This window comes from Carcharodon carcharias, chromosome 33, assembly GCF_017639515.1.
Source record: "Carcharodon carcharias isolate sCarCar2 chromosome 33, sCarCar2.pri, whole genome shotgun sequence".
Taxonomy (NCBI): Eukaryota; Metazoa; Chordata; class Chondrichthyes; order Lamniformes; family Lamnidae; genus Carcharodon; species Carcharodon carcharias.
Window position 1 is genome coordinate 2,858,580 of NC_054499.1, and position 22,306 is coordinate 2,880,885.

At 45.3% G+C, this 22,306-nt stretch overlaps 1 protein-coding gene across 1 annotated transcript in view; it reads left to right on the plus strand.

Annotated features, from left to right (window-relative positions):
* Nucleotides 1-22,306, plus strand: part of dnah2 (dynein, axonemal, heavy chain 2) — a 251,184-nt gene that overhangs the window by 73,642 nt on the left and 155,236 nt on the right. The window contains exons 9-18 of the mRNA XM_041178731.1: nt 99-304; nt 1,812-1,941; nt 3,232-3,414; nt 5,962-6,176; nt 7,850-7,996; nt 9,227-9,383; nt 10,498-10,737; nt 18,835-19,023; nt 19,562-19,709; nt 21,093-21,285. Coding sequence (XP_041034665.1) covers nt 99-304; nt 1,812-1,941; nt 3,232-3,414; nt 5,962-6,176; nt 7,850-7,996; nt 9,227-9,383; nt 10,498-10,737; nt 18,835-19,023; nt 19,562-19,709; nt 21,093-21,285 — 1,808 coding nt within the window. The remainder of the gene's footprint in view (nt 1-98; nt 305-1,811; nt 1,942-3,231; nt 3,415-5,961; nt 6,177-7,849; nt 7,997-9,226; nt 9,384-10,497; nt 10,738-18,834; nt 19,024-19,561; nt 19,710-21,092; nt 21,286-22,306) is intronic.

The following is a 22,306-nucleotide window of genomic DNA, read 5'->3' on the forward strand; positions in this document are numbered from 1 at the left end:
TGACAGCCTCAGGGTTGGTTTGTGAAAACCTGGTGTTAATCAATCATTTCTCCTGCAATTGCATAAAATGCTGCTGTTTCCTCCATCAATCTGCCCAGGTGTGTGACTGCCAGGAGTTCTTTGCCCGATGGGAAGATGGCGAGCAGATACCACTGCCCTGTTTTGGGGGACATCGCGGTCCTGATATAACGCGGAGCCTCCTGGAGATTGAAGCCACCTTTGATAAAAACCTACAAATGCTAAAAGTCATGAAAAATGAAATCCTGGATGTAAAGAATACATTCTGGCACGATGAGTACAGCAGGTCAGTTTTATTGACTCTGGCGAGATTGCTTTGGGAGCACATTACCCAGTGTCAAACTTATTAGACAGTGTAGGAGCAGGAGGGGCCCATTGAGACTGCTTGGCTGTTTTGTTAGCCATGGTAGTTCATATCCTTTCCACCCCAATCCCATGCCTTTTCTCCATAGATGCCAGCTGTGGCTCAGTGGATAGCACTCTCTCACTTCTGTATCAGATGGTGTGTTCAAGTCCCACTCCAGAGATTAGAGCACATAATCCAGGCTGGCACTCCCAGTGCTATGGTCCTGAGGGAATGGTGCACCATTCAAGGGGCGGTGCTGAGGGAGTGCCGCACTGTCGGGGGTGCCTCTCTTGGATGAGATGGGAAACCAGATGCCGTTCTGCCCTCTCAGCTGGACGTTAATCACAGTATCGCAGAATCAGTGCAGAACGAGGCTATTTGGCCCATCGAGTCTGCACTGGCTCTCTGAAAGAGCATTCCACCTAGGCCCACTCCCCTGCCTTAACCCCGTAACATTGCACATTCTCTCTTTTCAGGTAGAAATCCTATTCCCTTTTGAATACCTTGATTGAACCTGCCTCAAACACCCTTTCGGGAAGTTTGTTCCAGACTCCAAATACCTTCTGGGTGAAAAGATTTTTTCCTCAAATCACATTTACTTTTTTTGCCAATTATTTTGAATCTGTGCCTGCTAGTTCTTGATGTTCTCTTGAATGGGAACAGTTTCTCACTATTTACCCTGTCCATACCCCTCAAGATCTTGAAAACCTCTTTCAAATCTCCTCTCAGCCTCTTTTCTCCAAGGAAAACTGTCCCAACCTCTCCAATCTATCCTCATGGCTACAGTTCTTCATCCCGGGAATCATTCCTGTGAATTTCCTCTGTACTCTCTCCAATGCCTTCACATCCTTCCTCAAGTATGGTGCCCAGAACTGGACACAGCACTCCAGATTAAAGATTGCACTGCCACTATTTGAACAGGAGCAGCGGCGGTGAGGTGGGTGGAGAGGGTGTGGTGAGGTTGGGGGTGGGGAGCAGGGGGCAGAGGCAGTGAAGTGTCCTCTGGCCAATATTTATCCCTCAATCAACATCACTAAAAAAAAGAGTATCTGGATCATTATCATTTTTTGCTGTTGTGTGGGATCTTGCTGCGCACAAAATGACTGCCACGTTTCCCACATTACAACACTGAGTACACTTCAAATGTACTTCACTGGCTCTAAAGTGCTTTGAAACATTCTGAGGTGGTGAAATGTGCTATAGAAATGCAAGTCTTTCTTGGACCAACAGTGTTGCCTGAACATTTTCTCCTCTGGGTCACTTTCTCAGGCCTGTGTAGAGGAAGCTTTGCAATGGTATCCCAAGTGCTAGCAAGGCAGCCCACTGCCTGCCAACAATCCACTCCCTTCACCATAGGCAGTATTCTCCTGGATTTATTTGTGCTACCCTGGGCCTTTAGAGAGAATGCTGAGCTTACAGCATCCCACTGTCTTACCTTTTTGTTCAGGTTCCGTTCAGCTATCAAAGATCTGGAAGTCATGACGCAGAACCTGATCTCGTCCTCGTTTGAAACCATGACTACAGTGCAGCAAGGGGTGGAGTTCTTGGACGTATTCCAGCGCCTTTCAAACCGTGAGGTACAGTACCTGCAATGTCTGAATCTGAGCAACCCAGGTTTAATATTGTACATACAACTGAAAGAAACTGCATGTCACCTACATGGAAGGCCCCGAATTTGGATCAGGATGAGGCACAGGCCAGAGGAGAGCTTCTCCCTTGGAGTTTAAAAGAAGGAGAAGTGATCTGATTGAAAGATATAAGATTTTGAGAGAGCTTGACAGGGTAGATACTGAGAGGTTGTTTCCACCGTGGCTGGAGAGCCTAGGGCTAGGGGGTGTTACAATCTCAGGATATGACATTTGTTATTTCAAACTGAGATGAGAAATCCCTTCACTCTGTTTTGAATCGATGGAATTGTATTTCTCAGATGGCTTTGAATGCTCAGTTATTGACTATATTCAAGACTGATTTTTATTTTATTCAATCATGGAATGTAGGTGTTGCTGGCTAGGCCAGAATTTATTGTCCACCCCTAATTGCCCCTTGAGAGGGTGGTGATGAGCTGCCTTCTTGAACTGCTGCAGTCCATGTGGTGTAGGTACACCCACAGCGCTGTTACGGAGGGAGTTCCAGGATTTTGACCCAGCGATAGTGAAGGAACGGTGATATATTTCCAAGTCAGGATGGTGAGTGACTTGGAGGGGAACTTCCAGGTGGTGGTGTTCCCGTCTATCTGCTGCCCTTGTCCTTCTAGGTCATAGAGATTGTGGGTTTGGAAGGTGCTGTCTAAGGAACCTTGGTGAATTCCTGCAGTGCATCTTGTAGATGGTACACACACTGCTACTGTGCGTTGGTGGTGGAGGGAATGAATGTTTATGACGGTGGATGGGGTTCCAATCAAGTGGGCTGCTTTGTCCTGGATCCTGTTGAGCTTCCCGAGATTAGAAGATTTTTGGACACTAAGGAAATCGAGGGCTATGGGGATAGGATGCGAAAGTGGAGTTGAGGTGGTGTATCAGCCATAATCTTACTGAATGACAGAGCATGTTGGAGGGGCTGAATGGCCTATTCCAGCTCCTATTTCTTATATAAGGGCCCTCTTAACATGATCTATCATTCCCTCAATAGAACTATTGTCCTTGAATAATCTTCTGCTCTGTGCAGTGAAGTTTCTATCTTCCACTTCGAGGTGAGAGCATTATAATCAAGAGTGCTCTTTTTATGTGGAATTGCAAGAGGGGTGGAGCTGTATTTCACCCCTCTCCCTGTGCCAAAGCAGTTAGAAGTGAGGAGCTTGGCCCTGTTAGCAGGAAGTCAGTGTCTAACACTGGGCTGCAGTAAAAAGCAGATCATTCTGTTCTTCACAGACCATCAAACGGACCATTGACAAAAAGACAGTGGAAGTCTACATACTGTTCAACGAGGAGCTGTCGTGGGTGAACAAAGACCTGAATAGGAAGGCCATACACCTGGCCCCACAGATGCCACGGTTTGCTGGCCAGGCACACTGGGGCCGCTCCCTTCGGCGTCGCATCGATAGATCCATGCAGGTAAGCGGAATATTTCCAAATGTCAACCAATTTATAGCAGCTGATTGCTGGGTTGTGAAAATGTAAACACCTCTAAACTGTGGAAGCAAAGTGTGGGCAGGTGATAAAACGTCACACCAACTCCCACCCACCTCCTCCACAGTCACAGCCTTGTGCCTCCCCACTAGGTTATCAACGTATCCTGTCATATCCAGCGTACAGCTGGAGATATACCTGCTGGAGGTATACCTGCTCAGTATCACTCATATCCAGTGTACAGGTGGAGGTATAGCTGCTCAGTATCAGTAGTATCCAGTGTACAGCTGGAGGTATAGCTGCTCAGTATCAGTAGTATCCAGCGTACAGCTGGAGATATACCTGCTGGAGGTATACCTGCTCAATGTCAGTAGTATCCAGCATACAGCTGGAGATATACTGTTGGAGGTATACCTGCTCAGTATCAGTCATATCCAGCATACAGTTGGAGGTATACCTGCTCAGCATCAGTCATATCCAGCGTACAGCTGGAGATATACCTGCTGGAGGTATATCTGCTTAGTATCAGTCATATCCAGCATACAGCTGGAGGTATACCTGCTGGAGGTATACCTGCTCAATGTCAGTCATATCCAGCATACAGCTGGAGGTATACCTGCTCAGTATCAGTAGTATCCAGCGTACAGCTAGAGATATACCAGCTGGAGGTTTACCTGCTCAGTATCAGTAGTATCCAGCATACAGCTGGAGGTATAGCTGCTCAGTATCAGTAGTATCCAGCGTACAGCTGGAGGTATAGCTGCTCAGTATCAGTAGTATCCAGTGTACAGTTGGAAGTATAGCTGCTCAGTATCAGTAGTATCCAGCGTACAGCTGGAGATATACCTGCTGGAGGTATAGCTGCTCTGTATCAGTAGTATCCAGCATACAGCTGGAGGTAAACCTGCTCAGTATCAGTAATATCCAGCATACAGCTGGAGATATACCTGCTGGAGGTATACCTGCTCAGTATCAGTCATATCCAGCATACAGCTGGAGATATACCTGCTGGAGGTATACCTGCTCAGTATCAGTCATATCCAGCATACAGCTGGAGATATACCTGCTGGAGGTATACCTGCTCAGTATCAGTCATATCCAGCATACAGCTGGAGATATACCTGCTGGAGGTATACCTGCTCAGTATCACTCATATCCAGTGTACAGCTGGAGCCCTCTTAACACAGCAGGTCAGAATGATTCTGTCAAATGATGACACATTTTTGCGTGACCTAATTGGCCTGTACGACACCTGATCTTGGAACATTTAGTATTGGATAATACTTCCTTGAGCGTAAGAAGACTAAGGGATGATCTAATCCCAGTATTTAAGATGATTAACAGATTTGACTGGATCAACATAGAAAAACTATTTCCTCTGATGGCAGAAGTCTAGAACAAGGCGACAGAACCTTAAAATTAGAGCCAAGACATTCAGGGGTCATGTTACCTTTCACATAAGGGGTGAGATGAAGTGGGGGGGGGGGCGGTGAGAACAGTGGAATTGTTCATCAAACTTACTTGTAAATGGATTTTGAGTCCTTCTCAATCCAGTTTCTCCTGTTAATCACTTTCAACCCAGGTCTTATGCCTGTGATTAACAGGAGTTATTATCCTGGAGTAAATTTCTGGGCAAGTTCAGAACATCTGGCCCAAGTCTACACTGGCGAGGTCAGCGTCGGAGGAATCCAAACAGGGGTCCCAGTCGTGTATCTCTGCCCATCAGAAGCTTGAGGTTTACACACCATAACTTATACTGAGTCCCATCGCTCAATAGCGTCAAACATTTGAACATAAACCCCGCTATTTCCATCAGAAGATGCGGGCCATTATTTTTAAGAAAACTGCATGCTATTTCTGCATTCAGTTCGTCTGTTGACAACGCAAATGATTCAACTGCCAATTAATGGACATGGTTATACTGCTGTGTGGGCTAAAGTGCACTTCAAAGGCAAAGAAATTAACACCGTGTGGTTGTTCCGGAAGTTCAAGCATTCAGGAGGAGTCGGAACTGGTAGTTACACAGTCGTTTGATGCCATCTGCCATTATATATATATATATATTAAAAATGAAAAGGGAAAGTTCTTGGACAAGTACCAAAGAGCCAATTCCTGAGAGTTGGGGGGGGGGGGTGGTGGGGTGCAGGGGATGTGTGGAGGAAAAAGGGCTTCTTAATTGCTGGGGAGATAGCAGCATGGCGGGAATGTCACTGGGTTAGTAATCCAGAGGCCCAGGCTAGCGCTGTGGGGATACAGGTTCAAATCCCACTGGAATTGAAAGCTCGCCTCAGTAATGGTTAACCATGAATTTAGCATTGATTGATGTTTAAAAAAAAACCCATCTGATTCACTTAGGGAAGGAAAGGAAATGTGCTGCCCTTACCTAGTCAGGCCTATATGTGACTCCAGAAGCGCAGCAATCTAGTTGACTCTTAACTGCCCTCCAGAGCAATTAGGGATGGGCAGTAAATGATGACTTTGCCAGCAATCCCATGAACGTATTAAAAAAAAAATCTCTGTTTCACAACTCAGCTTCTGACACAATCCACCTTCCTGCCCAAAATTGGATTGGGCGAAGAGGCATTGGGATTCTGCCAGACGCTGGAGCAGTCTCTGGACGAATTTGTACGCAAGATCTTCACAGACTGGACGGTCAATATAGATCGAGAGAGCATAAAGCGGCTGGAGAGACCCCTGATGATCCGTAACCCTGAGGATCGGGGCAAGCTCAGTGTAAACTTCGACATGTGAGTTTTACAAAACTTCAAATCAGGGGGGAAAAAAAATTGCTGGCAGTTGCTGGATAAGATTAGAATCAAATTAATAGACCCTAAGACTCATAAGACATAGGAGCAGAAATTAGGCCATTCGGCCTATCGAGTCTGCTCCGCCATTCAATCATGGCTGATAAGTTTCTCAACCCCATTCTCCCTCCTTCTTCCCGTAACCTTTGATCCCCCTTACCAGTCAAGAACCTATCTATCTATCTATCTAATAATGTAGTAGGTGCTGGGTACGTCACTGAACAGCAGTGCAAGTCAGTGCTGTCAATACAGGCTGCACCCCAAGTGTGTGGGCTTGTGCCTGAAATACACTTTCATGACAAAAGCCACAACAATGGCTAAAAGTGGAAAACTGCATCTGCCAAATGTTCCACAGTGAATAGCCTAGTGATATTAATATCCATCTCTTTTCCCCTCTTTTTACTTTGTCTTCCTCGTCTCCCTCCCTCTTTCTCAATCTTTCTTGTCTCTCCTCCCTCCCTCTTTCTCTATTTCCCTCTTCGCAGACTGTCTCACAGAGATTTGCTGGTGTTTTGTCTTGCCTTCCAGCACTGTAATGAAGAGAGCAGGGCTATTTCCAGCACTCTTAGTGCTCTCTGTTAAAGTTGTGAGTCCTCCTCAGTTGCAGTTCTCTTACAACCAATCCACTGCTGAAATGAGAGAGCAAGAGGCCTCAATCTTTCCCGTGTCACTGAGGAAATGCAGAACTGGAAGGTCTGTGTTAAAGCATGTGGAAGACATGAATGCTTAGAAAAACCTGCACAACTTGAACCACTTTCTAAACCCGATTTTAATAAGCTAAAACAGACAAACAATCAATGAGCTGGCACAAACATGTTTCACAACAACTTAGTTGTGTTGTGCATTCAAGCTAATAAAGCCTTCCAAAGCATTTCACACACAAATTAGCAGGAGTAACTCTCTCAATCTCTAATTAGCCTCCTCTAAATCCATCTTTTTGGTCATACATTTGCTTGTTGTGGTCAATTCAATTGTTATAAACCAGAAAGTCAGCCAGTGAAGGATAGATCTGGAGCCAATCTTTATATTCTTTTACGAACATTTATTTGTAGGGAGTGACCCTGAAAGCGCACACCTCCTAGCCCAGCCGCCACAGCTTCAGGCTGGGGTTTTCCAGCCCTGCCCGCCACTGGGGTCATCCGGTCCTGCCGAAAGTAAATGAACTTTTGGCTGGGCTGCCAAATCTCCCGTTGTGGGTCTCCCCATGTCAGGGCTGGAAAGTCCCAGCCTCAGTCTCTGTAACTCTTGAGTCCAACCAAATAAACTAAATTAACAAATTCAGGGATAAAGTAAAAAGCAGCCCCTTAAAGGGAAACTGCAAAAGCAAAGACAAAATTTAAAGGAAACTTGTCAAGGAGCACAAGTGAATCCCCAGTTCATGTCCACCACCTGCATTCAATTAAATATAATGAATTTGCAATTAACCCCAATAACCTCTTGGTATTCATTCCCCCATCCTTGGATGTTCTCTACGCAGAAGGTCTTGTATGTTATTAACGCTACCTGCCTTTTCTCAAATATAACATTGCCACTAGTGCCAACACTGATAGATTGGCAGACATTATTTGAGAGGGAGTTATACAAATTGTGTTTCTACCTTGCCCCATTTCTCACAGGTACCTGTTGGAGTTGTTCGATGAAATCTATTACTGGGAGCGCTTGGGTTTTGAGATCCCTCACTATATAATGGAAATCTACCAGCGAAGGGAAGACCTGAGGATGCTACGAGAGAGTGTTCTCTTGGTCGTCCGTGATTACAACAGGTCAGTGCAGGTTGCTGAAGTGTGAGGCTGAGACTGGAGTCATTAACAATGAGTTTCATGGATGTAAGCCCTCCTGCTCTAATCCTTTAGATTCACCACCCTGCCACCCTTTATTCTGTAAATTTCGGAATCCATTTTAGATTCCTTTTGGAACTTATAGTATTCGTAGGAAAGTATGGATATAGGGAGAGGGTAGGTCAGTGAAGTTGAGGTAGAAGATCAGCCACTGTTTTATGAAATAATGGAGCAGGCTTGAGGAGGAGTATGACCTACTCCTCCTATTATGTTCTTCATTGAGTCCAGGAATCTGCTACATTTACTGCCCCTTATCTCTCCCTCAGTACTAACCCTCCGAAAGTGCAGCACTCCCTTAGAACTGACCCTCTCACATTGCGGCGCTGTCTCAGTACTGGCATTCTGACAGTGCGGCGTCCCTCAGTACTGGCCTTCTGACAGTGCGGCGCTCCCTCAGTACTGGCCTTCTGACAGTGCGGCGCTCCCTCGGTACTGGCCTTCTGACAGTGCGGCGCTCCCTCAGTACTGGCCCTCTGACAGTGCAGCGCTCCCTCAGTACTGATCCTCTGACAGTGCGGCACTCCTTCAGTACTGATCCTCTGACAGTGCAGCGCTCCATCAGTACTGACCCTCCGACAGTGCGGCACTCCCTCAGTACTGACCCTCTGACAGTGCGGCACTCCCTCAATACTGATCCTCCAACAGTGCAGCACTCCCTGAGTACTGACCCTCCGACAGTGCGGCACTCCCTCAGTACTGACCCTCCGACAGTGCAGCGCCGCCTCAGTCCTGGCGCTGGAAATGTCAACCTGGATTGTGTGCTCAACTCTCTTAAGTGTATTGCAACCCATGACCTCTGTTACTGAGGTGAGACTGCTACCCACTGAGCCACTGCTGGCATCGACCTGTTAACACTTCCTTTACTGGGCAGACTCTTGGGTAAGGGGATGAGGAAATGGGAAGATTTTGTGGAATAGAAATCCTAAAGCTGATCAAAATTGGCTGTGTTAATTGCAATTAATTGCAAGTGGTTAGTGGGAATTGGCTGGTGATTCACTTGAATCACAACTGATAGACACAAACTGAAACCATGGTTGTTTGGTTAGGAGGTATATGCTTGTAATGTGCAATAAAATACAAGTGTGTAAAGTTTGGGTCCACTGCTATCCTTTATTGCTGACTTGTTGCAGTATAACAAATTACTTGTAATTATAGAATCCTTGATCAGTTAACGAAAGAGCAGCGGAATCTCTTCCGAGACAGAATCAAATTCCTAGACAAGAAAATTGCCCCAGGGCTGTCAAAGCTTCAATGGACGGCCAGAACACTGTCTACTTACTTCATTGATGATTGCCGGATGCAAGCTAGATTGGTACGTAACATGCACTGGAGCATTGGCAGTGAGGTATTAGGTTAACATCCTGTGAGCGGGTAACAGTGCAGATCTCTCCCTTTACAGCATGAATCACCAAACAGCATCACCACTCTTTGTGGGGGTGTGGTGTTGGTGTCTGTGGTGGGCTGGGGTTTGTGGCTGGGCTGGTGCGTATGCATGTTTCAGTACGCAGTCACATACTAACAAGCGATTTCTGCTAATACTTTCAGTTCTGTTAACTGTATGATAATTGGAAGGCATCACCAGGGAATGTGTCACTATTTACAGGGGGTCCCTGCGAGTGTGCAAGTATTTACAGGAAGTTCCGAGGAATGTGTCAGTATTTACAGGAGGTCCCCGGGGAGTGTGTCAGTATTTACAGGGGGTCCCCAGGAGTGTGTCAGTATTTACAGGGGGACCCCAGGAGTGTGTCAGTATTTACAGGGGGTTCCCGGGAGTGTGTCAGTATCTACTGAGGTCCCCGGGAGTGTGTCAGTATTTACTGGGGTCCCCGGGAGTGTGTCAGTATTTACTGGGGTCCCCGGGAGTGTGTCAGTATTTACTGGGGTCCCCGGGAGTGTGTCAGTATTTACAGGGGGTCCCCGGGAGTGTGTCAGTATTTACTGGGGTCCCCGGGAGTGTGTCAGTATTTACAGGGGGTCCCCGGGAGTGTGTCAGTATTTACAGGGGGTCTCCAGGAGTGTGTCGGTATTTACATTGGGTTCCCGGGAGTGTGTCAGTATTTACAGGGTGTTCCCGGGAGTGTGTCAGTATTTACAGGGGGTTCCCGGGAGTGTGTCAGTATTTACAGGGTGTTCCCGGGAGTGTGTCAGTATTTACAGAGGGTCTCTGGGAGTGTGTCCATATCTCTGAAAGTGTCAGTATTTATAAGGGGTACCTGGAATGAGGGGAAAGGAATAGAAGGATATGCAGATCAGGTGAGATGAAGAGCAGGTGAGGGAGACCAGTGTGGAGCATAAACAGTGGCACAGAAAAGTTGGGTCAAATGAGCTGTTTCTGTGCTGTAAATTCTGTGTAGGTTAATATCTATGAAGTCTCATTAATGTGAGAGACCTGTCTGTTCATTCAAGTGGTCTGCATTCCCAAATAGCTGCAGCTGACAATTGATGAGTACAAAGCATCAAGCCTGGCGATCAAACAGTATGCCTGCCAAATGAGTGAAATGCTGCTGGTGCATATCGACAGCAAGCGCACGTACAGTGACAAGGAGTTTAGAGACGCACAGCAGGCACACCAAGAAAAGGTCCAGTCAAAACTCTCAAAAATACACAAGGAGATCGTAACAATCATGCGTCAGACATATCTCGTGTTTAAGAACGACGGATCTGAGGTGAGTTTGGCATCCTTTATGTTTGTACGATGGTTTTCTGTATCCTTTTGTTCTTTCTCTTCCCTAATTGCTACCCCAAGTTCCACAGTTCTTACCTCTTGGAGACTTGCAGGAAGATATAATTCACACAGGCCAGAACATAACGCTTGGCGGGCGGGTGCGCGCCTGATCCAACCAAGCCTAAAATGATGAGCAATGACGTCAGGACGCTTGCCAACGTCATCGTGCACTTGCGCGATATTTCGGTTAGCGGACGTGCGCGAGAGTTGGCAGCCGCCTGCCAACAATTAAAAAGGCTTATTAAGGCCATTAAGTATCCAATTGATTTAAATTTTTTTGCTGTCCATCCAACCTTACAGTTGATGGGCAGGCGAAAAGGCCAGGCAGCCTTTGCAATTTTGTGAAACCTCATCCACAGGCGGGACGAGGTTTCAATCCGTCATTAAAAAAATTTTTTTTAAATTTTATCCTAATTGTAATTGCTCATGTAAACAGTCACATGAAGGGACATGTTTTTTTTACACCTTAAACTTCTTTATTTTTTATTTTGAAAACTGTTCATCTCCCTGAGCCAGCTTTTTAAGTGCGCACCCCCACGCATGTGCGAAGTTCGCGCTCGCCCTCCTCCCCGCCCCCCCCCACCCCCAAAAAAGCAGTACTGACCACTGCAGCACGTGATTCACGTTGGGCAGGCCTTAATTGGCCCGCCAGCGTGAAATCATGGTCTGGCCCCGATCGCTGGTGGGGGTCGGGAACGAGCTCACCTGATGAGGGAAAAATCCTCCCCGTAATGTTATTGGAATTTATTGTAAATAGTGGTGTGTGTGTGTGTTTAGGTGTGTGTGTGAGAGGGAGAGACTTAATTGGATTAAAGGCAGCTAGTCTGAAGGCTTTGATGTGGTAGAAGGTGAGCTAGGTTTGAAATGTTAAGTAGGTAAAATCGGTGTCAAGGGAACACTTGCATTTTTTAAATAAACCAGACTAGATTGTTTTCAAAAGAGGGAGTGAAATGTGTCACCTAGCCAGATGAAGTTCAGAAACAGTGTGCTTATTTTTCCCAAAGATTACTGGTAAAACTTAGTGCCAAGAGGGATTTTTATTATCAGAAAGATAAAGTTTAAAGACACAGTGAAACAATGGGAATTTGCATTCAAAGGGGAAATATGTATAAAGGAGTGAAGGCTGTGTGTGAGGTTAGGCATTTTAAGATCTAACAAGTGTGAAACACCTTCAGCCTCCAAGCCTCAAGCTACTGTTTTCAAAGAACTGAACTTTAGAAAACTCGCTTGGAATTCGACTGGTTCAGGGTATTGTGTGTCACCTTGCATGGCTCATTTAAAATTTGTGTCTTACTGTTGCCTTAATGAAAGTGTAACTGGGAGTCAGATTAAGGAGAGGATTTAGAAGTTATTATAGTAGTAATTTGTAGACACATGTAGGTGCTTAAAAATCATTTTTCTTGTTAATAAGTGTTTAATCTAGTTTTATAAAAGTCTACAAGACTTGGTGGTCTTATTACTACTGAATTCAAGGCACGCATCTCGAAATTTATACATAGAAACTTAGAAACTATGAGCAGTAGTAGGCCATTCTGCCCTTTGAGCCTGCTCTGCCATTCAATGTAATCATGGCTGATCCTCTGTCTCAAAGCCATGTTCCCGCTTTCTCTCTATATACCCCTTGATGCCCCTAATATCCAAAAAATTATCAATTTCTTTCCTGAATATACTCAGTGACCCGGCCACCACAGCCTCTGTGGTAGATAATTCCACAGGTTGACCACCCTCCGAGTGAAGAAATTTTTCCTCACCTCAGTCCTAAATGGCCTGCCCCTTATCCTGAGACTGTAGGCCCTGGTTCTAGACTCCCCAACCAGGGGAAACACCCTCCCTGCATCTAGCCTGTCTAGCCCTGTTAGAATTTTTTACGTTTCAATCAAATCCCCTTTCATTCTTCTAAATTCTAGTGAATACAGGCCCAGTCGAACCAATCTCTCCTTGTACAACAGTCCTGCTATCCCTGCTATCAGCCTAGTGAACCATCATGCAATCCCTCTATGGCAAGTATATCCTTTCTTAGGTAGGGAGACCAAAACTGTATACAATACGCGAGGTGTGGTCTCACCAAGCCCTTGTGTAACTGCAGTAAGACATCCCTACTTCTGAACTCAAACCTTCTTGCAATGAAGGCCAACATACCATTTGCCTTCCTAATTACTTGCTGCAGCTGCCTATTTACTTTCATTAACTGGTGTGCAAGGACACCCAGATCCCTTTGTACATCCACATTTCCCAATATATCACTATTTAAATAAAACTCTGCCTTTCTGTTTTTCACACTGAGGCGTATAACTTCACATTTATCCACGTTAAACTACATCTGCCATGTGTTTGTCCACACTCAACTTGTCTAAATCGCCCTGAAGCCTCCTTGCATCCTCCTCACAACTCACAACCCCACCCAGTTTTGTGTCATCAGCAAACTTGGAAATATTGCATTTCGTTTCCTTATCTAAGTCACTTATATACATCGTGAATAGCTGGGGCCCTAGCACTGATCCCTGCAGTACACCACTATTCACTGCCTGCCATCCGGAAAAAGACCCATTTATTCCCACTCTGTTTCTCAATCCATGCCAGTATATTACCCCCCCGCCCCCCCAATCCCATGTGCTTTAATTTTGCCCACTAGACTCTTATGTGGGACCTTATCAAAAACTTTCCTGAGATCCAAATATACCACATCCACTGGTTCTCCTTTATCTATTCTACTTGTTACATCCTCAAAACACTCCAGTAGATTAGTTAAGCATGATATCCCTTTCATAAACCCGTGCTAACTTTGTTTAATCCCGTTAATGCTTTCCAAGTATTCTGTTACCACGTCTTTTATAATAGACTCTAGCATTTTCCCCAAGACTGATGTTAGACTAACTGGTCTGTAATTCTCTGATATTTCTCTCCCTCCATTTTTAAATAGTGGGGTTACATTTGCCACCCTCCAATCTGTAGAAATTGCTCCAAAGTTTATAGAATTTTGGAAGATGACCACCAATGCATCTAATATTTCCAGGGCCACTTCCTTTAGTATTCTGGCTTGTAGATTATCGGGCCCTGGGGATTTTTCAGCCTTTAACCCCATTAATTTCTCTAGCACCTTTTTTTTTTTTACTAGTGCTGATTTTCTTCAATTCCTCCCTCTCACTAGACCCTTAGTTCCCTAACATTTCTGGGAACTTATTTGTGTCCTCTTTTGTGAAGACAGAACCAAAATATGTGATCAATTCTTTTGCCATTTTTTTGTTCCCCATTATAATTTCCCCTGTTTCTGACTGTAAGGAACTTACATTTGTCTTTGCTAATCTTTTTCACTTCACATATTTATAGAAGCTTTTACAGTCAGTTTTTATGTTCTCTGCATTTTACTCTCGTACTCCAATTTCCCTTTCTTGATCAATCTTTTTGTCTACTTTTGCTGAATTCTAAACTGATCCCAATCCTCAGGCTTGCTGCTTTTTCTGGCAATTTTATATGTCTCCTCTTTGGATCTAATACTATCCCTAATTTCTTTTGTAATCCATGGTTGAGCCAACTTTCCTGTTTTATTTTTGTGACAGACAGGAATGAATAATTGTTGTAATTCATGCATACGTTCCTTAAATATTAGCCATTGCCATTCCACCGTCTATTCTTTTAATAAGGTTCTCCAATCCATCATTGCCAACTCAAAGAACAAAGAACAAAGAAAAGTACAGCACAGGAACAGGCCTTTCGGCCCTCCAAGCCTGCGCCGATCATACTGCCTGTCAAACTAAAACATTTTGCACTTCTGGGATCTGTATCCCTCTATTCCCATCCTATTCATATATTTGTCAAGCTGCCTCTTAAACCCCACTATCATACCTCCTTCCACCACCTCCTCCTCTGGCAGCAAATTCCAGACACTCACTATCCTCTGCATAAAAAACTTGCCCTTCACATCTCCTCTAAAGTTTTCTCCTCTCACCTTAAATCTATGTCCCCTAGTAATTGACTCATCCACCCTGGGAAAAAGCTTCTGACTATCTACTCTGTCCATGCTACTCATAATTTTGTAAACTTCTATCAAGTCGCCCCTCAATCTCCGTCGCTCTAGTGAGAACAATCCGAGTTTCTCCAACCTCTCCTCATAGCTAATAACCTCCAGACCAGGCAGCATCCTGGTAAACTTCCTCTGCGCTCTCTCCAATGCCTCTGTACTTCTGGTAATGTGGCGACCAGAATTGCATGCAATATTCCAAGTGTGACCTAACCAAGGTTCTATACAGCTACAGCATGACTTCCCAGCTTTTATACTCAATACCCTTGCCGATGAAGGCAAGCATGCCATCTGCCTTCCTGACTATCTTATCCACCTGCGTTGCCACTTTCAGTGACCTGTGGACCTGTACACCCAGATCCCTCTGCCCGTCGATGCACTTAAGTGTTTTGCCATTTACTGTATAATTCCTACCGGAATTAGACCTTCCAAAATGCACTACCTTGCATTTTACTCACACCTCATACTCTCGTAGTTCCCTTTATTTAGATTCAGGACCCTAGTTTAGGATTCAACTTCTTCACTCTCCATCTTAATGAGCAATTCTATCATTTTATGGTCGCTCTTCCCCAAGGGGCCCTGCACAACGAGATTGTTAATTAATCCTTTCTCATTGCACAATAACCAGTCTAGGATAGCCTGATCTTTAGTTGGTTCCACAACGTCTTGGTCTAAAAAACCATCACGTACACATTCCAGGAAATCCTCATCAACAGCGTTATCGCTAGTTTGGTTTGTCCAATCTATATGTAGATTAAAGTCACCCATGATTACAGTTGTATCCTTATTGCATGCATCTCTAATTTCCTGTTTAATACCTTCCTTTATATCTCCATTACTGTTTGGGGGCCTATAGACAAGCCCTACCAACGATTTCTGCCCCTTGGTGTTTCTCATCTCCACCCAAACAGATTCCACATCATGATTTTCGGAGCCAATATCCTTCCTCGCTATTGCATTGATTTCCTCCATCACTAAGAGTGTTACCCCACCTCCTTTCCCTAGTTGTCTGCCCTTCCTAAATATTGAATAGCCCTGGATGTTCAGTTCCCATCCTTGGTCACCCTGTAGCCATGTCTCTGTAATTGCAACTATATCATAATCGTTTATCTATTTGCACTGTTAATTTATTTGTCTTACTGCGAATGCTTTGCGCATTAAGATACAATGCCTTTAGACTTGTCTTTTTAACCTTGTTAGTCATCTTAGCTTTATTCTGCACTATGACCCAATCTGCTTTTCGCTCTTGTTTTTTCTGCCTTCCACTTTTGCTTTTTACTTTTCTGTCTTTCATTTCTATCCTTGTTTCCTCCTCCTCTGTCTCCCTGCTCAGGTTCCCATCCCCTGCCATTCTAGTTTAAACCCTCCCTGACCACACAAGCAAACCGGCATCCCCCCACCCCCCACCCCCCCCCGCCCCCCCGCCCCCCGCCCCCCGCCCCCCCACAACCCCCACCGAGAATATTGGTCCCAGTCCTGCCCAGATGTAACCTGTCCTGTTTGTACTGGTCCCATCTTCCCAGAACCGGTCCCAATGTCCCAGGAATCTGAATCCCTCCCCTCTATACCATTTCTTCAGCCACGTATTCATCCAATATATCCTGTTATTTCTACTCTTGCTAGTACGTGGCACTGGTAGTAATCCTGAGATTACTACCTTTGAGGTCCTACTTTTTAATTTACGTCCTTACTCCCTATATTCAACTTGTAGGACCTCATCCCTTGTTTTACCTATGTCGTTGGTACCAATATGTACCATAACCACTGGCTGTTCCCCTCCCCCTTCAGATTGCCCTGCAGCATCTCCAAGACATCCTTGACCCTGGCACCAGGGAGGCAACATACCATCCTGAAGTCTCTTTTGCAGCTGCAGAAATGCCTGTCTGTTCCTCTTACTATTGAATCCCCTATCACTATAGCCCTGCCACTCTTCTTCCTCCTCTCTTGTGGAGCAGAGCCACCCATAGTGCCATGGACTTGGCTCCTGCTGCTTTCCCCTGAGAATGTGTCTCCCCAATAGTATTCAAAACGGTATATCTGCTAGAGAGTGAGACAGCCCCAGGGGACTCCTGCATTACCCACCTTCCTCTACTTTGCCTCATGGTCACCCATCCCCTTTCTGCCTGTTCAGTCTTTATCTACAGTGTGACCACCTCACTGAACGTGCTGTCCACGATAATCTCAGCATCACAGATGCTCCACAGTGAATCCACCCACAGCTCCAGCTCCGAGATGCAGTTAGCCAATAGCTGCAGCTGGACACACTTCCTGCACACATAGTCGCCAGGGACACAGGAAGTGTCCATGATCTCCCACATAGCGCAGGAGGAGCATATCACAGGTGCGAGCTCTGCTGCCATGACTTCCCTTTAGATTAAGCTCATTAGTTACTCCCTTTAAAGAATACTAACTACGTTAGGGGCCTTATTCCACTCCAAACAAGGGACCTTATTCCACTCCAAACTACAGTCCAGAGTCCTCACCTTATTTTGTTTAAGCTCATGGACTGCAGCAGTTTAATTAGTAGACAAAGTAGAAGTAGAAGCACTCACCTGACCCTATTTGCCAATCAGGTGCCTCCCCTGCGTCGCGTCACTTTTTGAATCGTGATGTCACTTCGAATTTCACCACCTGAAGACCCTGAAGGTACGCCTCTCCTCTCCGGTCTCGGCCTCTGTTTCTCACGCCCTTTTATACCACTCTTGCCGGCCTCTTCTCTCCAGTCTAAAACTTACCTTCTTCCAACCCTAACAGCAACTTTCAGTTAATTGCTAAATTAGAGAAAGACTAGACTTTGGATAGAATTTAACCCTTAAACTCCCTCAGTCACCAATCTCCAAATGAAGCTCTCTCCTGCAGCCAAACACAGTACTCCAGTGCAGACCAATTGCAAAACAAGTTGTTGGCAGTTGTTTCAAGTTTCCCTTTGGGATTTGAATAACTCAGCATTTACCATCGGCTGTGCCATACCAGAGACTGTGGCCCTCATCTCACTCTCAAATAGGGCGACCACCCTACTAGGAATTGAAGATTAGCCTGCTTGTACAAAAGCAAAATGCTGTAGCTGCTGGAAATCTGAGGGAAAAAAACCCAGAAAATGTTGGAAATACTCAGCAAGTCAGGCAGTATCTGCGGAGAGAGGAACAGAGTTATCGTTTTGGGTCAATAACCCTTCATCAGAACTGAGGAAAGATGGAAATATAACAGGTTTTGAACAAGTGGAAGCAAGGAGGGGACAGTGAAGGAGAAAAGGGAAGGTGAAACAAAAACAGAAAATGCTGGAAAAACCCAGCAGGTCTAGCAGCATCTGTGGAGAGAGAAACAGTTAATGTTTCAAGTACCTATGATTATGGACTTGAAATGTTAACTCTGTTTCTCTCTCCACAGATACTGGCAGACCTGCTGAGTTTTTCCAGCATTTTCTGTTTTTGTTTCAGATTTCCAGCATCCGCAGGATTTTGCTTTTATAAAAGGGGAGGTGATTTGGGTGAAGTTGGCTGTGGGTCATTCCCACCTCAATGAAGATGTTCAATTGGTTCTCCAACAGGTAAATACCACTCTTTGGTAGTCGCTCCTCTGAATAATGAGTAGCTACTGGAAAATCTTCATTGTCAGCATCCATTTTGCGCGTAGGTAAAAGCCCTAGGCTGTTTGAATATTCCGCTGTTATGACGAATGGCCGCTTGGGCAAAAGATTATTGTGAGCCCCAGCATGGGGCAGTCCCTTCAGGAAGGATGCCAGGAGAAAAGATCATCATATATAAGTACATGAGCAGTACACGGCCAGGGGAACAGTGAGGACTTCATGCTGTTTGCTGATGTAGAGTCTCACTGCACTGAAGGAGGCCTTTCCAATTTGTCTCACTCCACTCTGCTCTTTCCCTAAAGCCCTGCAATGTTTCTTCCCTTCAAATATTTATAATGGTCCCTTTCAGAAGTTACCAACTTCGCTAATCCAGAGAGTTTGATGTGATTTTGATGTTTAATCTCCTTTTGACCTTGCTCCTTGTGGTCTTATAGGTGCAGCATTTTTGGTTGAATTATGCCAAGAAGGTTGATCGAATGGTGGAAGAAGCCTTCAGACTAAATATTAAACGGTCGCTGCTGGAGCTGTCCAAGGCCATCAATGGGGATCCTAAATCCACACCCAATGCTCTCTTCAGAGTCCTGGTGACCCTTCTGGATGACATACCTCAAGGCCAACAACAGGTAGGGTCATTTCACCACTGGCTGGATTCAGTGTGGAGCTTCCACAATCCTGTAGCTTGTTCAGTTGATGGAAGGTTAAGGGTGATCGAATCAACATGTTGCAAATGGTGGACGATTCGGTCGGGTAGATGGAGAGAAACTACTTCCACTGGTGGGGGGAAGTCTGGAACACGGGGGCAGAACCTTCATATTCGAACCAGGCCGTTCAGGGGTGATGTCAGGAAGCACTTCCTCTCACAGAGGGGAGTGGAAACCTGGAAAACTCTCCCCACAACCCCACCAAAAAATGTTGAGGCTGGCCGGGGCGGGGGGGGTAGTGGCGGGGGGGGCGTTAATTTTCAAACTATTTTTTTGTTGGATAAGGGTATGATCAAGATAGAGTTGAAGTACAGCTCAACCATCATCTAACTGAATGGTGGAACAGGCTCAAGGGGCTGAATGGCCTCCTCTTCCTATGTTCCCATTTTGGGTATGTGTTCTGTGCCTTGGAGCAGCTGCTAATTCTCTACTCATCTGCTTTTATCCACTTTGCATTCAGGTGGAATTTTCTCCCACTCTATCCAGGCTTGCAAGCACGGTCAACAGCATAAGTTTTCAGATTAAGAACGCCCTTTCCATCTTCAAGCGTATCCCAGAGCTACTGACCAGGAGGAAAACTACTCTGATCCCTGTCCACCAAAATATTGGTAAGCGGTAATTGTGCAGCTCACGATTCTTAGTTGTATTAAAATTCTGGCAGGTAGCATGGCTCTTGAGCAATATGTATCTCAAAGGGTCACGCTATGAAACGTCACGCCACACCAAGTCACAGCATGAGGCATCACACTGCAATGTATCACACACCCAGAGGACAAAAGAAATCCTGATTGGCTTAATCAACTACTGTTTTTAATATCATATGATCAAAACATCCCAGCACCTTTCTTAATGGATATGCAACATGCTGAGCTGTTTTAACCCTGACGTTCACATCCGCAAACAAGGTTAATGCCTGTGCTAGGTAGAGCAGGGAGGATCTGGGTATGAGTCTATTGGGGTGCCTGTGAAAATGGCATGAATAATCATTTTTACCCTTATATCTCTACCACCAACAGGAGTGCTAATATATAGTGTGATTCTGTGATTAAAATGAATCAAATTGCCATAAAAATGAGGAATAAAATCCCCAGACTTCAGTTTTCAGCCGAGAAATTATGAGATAATTTACTCAAAGTGATCAGTTAAATTCTAACAAGCCGTCAGCCAGGTTAACTTGTACAGGTTAACTACTTTGTTAAAAAAGGGCATGTGGGCACACAGACGTGCCACACACGGACGCACGTACACATAAACAGACACACATACATGCACACACAGGCGTACACGTACTTGCAGATGCACGTGCACACACACAAAGACATGCATATACAGACAAGCAGACGCGGGCGCACACATGTACACATACATGTAGACATATAGACATGCACATACAGATGCATACACGCAAGCACACATGCACACACACACACACACACTCATAGACATAACGCCAATGCAGTTGCAGACCTCTGCATGGGAATAGGCTGCAAAGGGATTTGACCCAGCAGGTGGAAAACCTTGGGGCCATCTGTGACAAAAATGGGCAAGTTTGCTCTATCATTCACTTCAAATCTATCCTATGTCGCCTCCTGGTCCGGCTCGATTTTTATTTTAATTCTCTCAATTGTTTTCGAATCCCTCCATGGTCTCACCCTCTCCTTATCTCTGCAATTTACTCCAGCTCCACAACCTCTGAGATCTCGGCATTCTTCTAATTTTTGTACCTTGCACATTCCTAATTTTAATCACTCCACCATTGTCTGTCTGTGTCTTCAGCTGCCTGGGCCCTAAACTCTGGAATTCACTCTCTAACCCTCTCCACTCTGTACCCCTTTAAAATCTTATCAAGCTTTTGTTCTCCTGTTCTAATAGTGTTCTTATGTGTCTCGGTGTCAAAATTTGCATTGTCATGAAGCGCTTTGGGATGTTTTACTACATTAAAGGTGCTATATAAAAGCAAGTTGTTATCACAAGGCCTTTTCTTCTTGCAGAGAACGATGAAGAGATTAAAAAGATCCAAGGTATGATCAATAGTGGCATGGTGACCAACGCTGCAAATCTTCAGAACTATCTGAAAACCTGGGACACCTATCGCGAGATCTGGGAGATCAACAAAGTTTCCTTCATCCGCCGTTACCAGCGTCTCAATCCGGCCGTCTCATCCTTTGATGCAGATATCGCCCGGTGAGAGGTCTCGGCCGAGGTTTTAAATCGTTCAAAACCCAACCCTTGCACAGAGTTCAAATTGGACCCCCATTTCTAATCATTTTTTTTCTCTCCAGTTTAAGCTCCTTTTACATCTTCCTGAGCTTTCTTCCCAAACACAAGCACCTACCAGTCTGGGTCACTGGATAGTAATTGGGTATAGGAACCCTGCAGTTCCCTCCCAAGCCTTGGGGCATTGGAGACAGTTGTATCACCCCTACCACTCTTGGAGCACAATTCTGGTCTCCAAATACCTTGGTTGGACCACACTTGGGGCATTGTGCACAGTCTAATCCCCATTTACCTGGGTTACATCACACTTGGAGCACTGTGCACAGCTCTAGTCTCCATATAGCTTGGTTAGACCACACCTGGAGCACTGTGCACAGCTCTAGTCTCCATATAGCTTGGTTAGACCACACCTGGAGCACTGTGCACAGCTCTAGTCTCCATATAGCTTGGTTAGACCACACCTGGAGCACTGTGCACAGTTCTAGTCGATATATATACCTTAATTAAACAACACTTGGAGCACTGTGCACAACTCTGTTCTCTGTATTACAAAATGTATGTAGAGGCATTAAGAAAAGTGCAAAAAAGAGAGCTTATAACAATCCAGAAAGACTGAACTGGGTGGGATTCTTCTCTTGAAAAGAGAAGAATGAAGGGTGACCTGATAGATGTCTTTAATATCAGGAAAAAGTTTGATAGGGTAGGCATAGAGAGGATGTTTCCACTTGTGGGGAGGCTGTAAATATAAATGAATATTGTGGATACTTTTTCCCACTTTTCCCAGTCCAAATGTCCAACTCACCTCAACCACAGTGCAGCCCTTGTCCCCAACACCCCCACCCAACTCACCTCAAACACAGTGCAGCCCTTGTCCCCAACCCCCCAACTCACCTCAACCACAGTGCAGCCCTTGTCCCCAACCCCCCAACTCACCTCAACCACAGTGCAGCCCTTGTCCCCAACCCCCCCCCAACTCACCTCAACCACA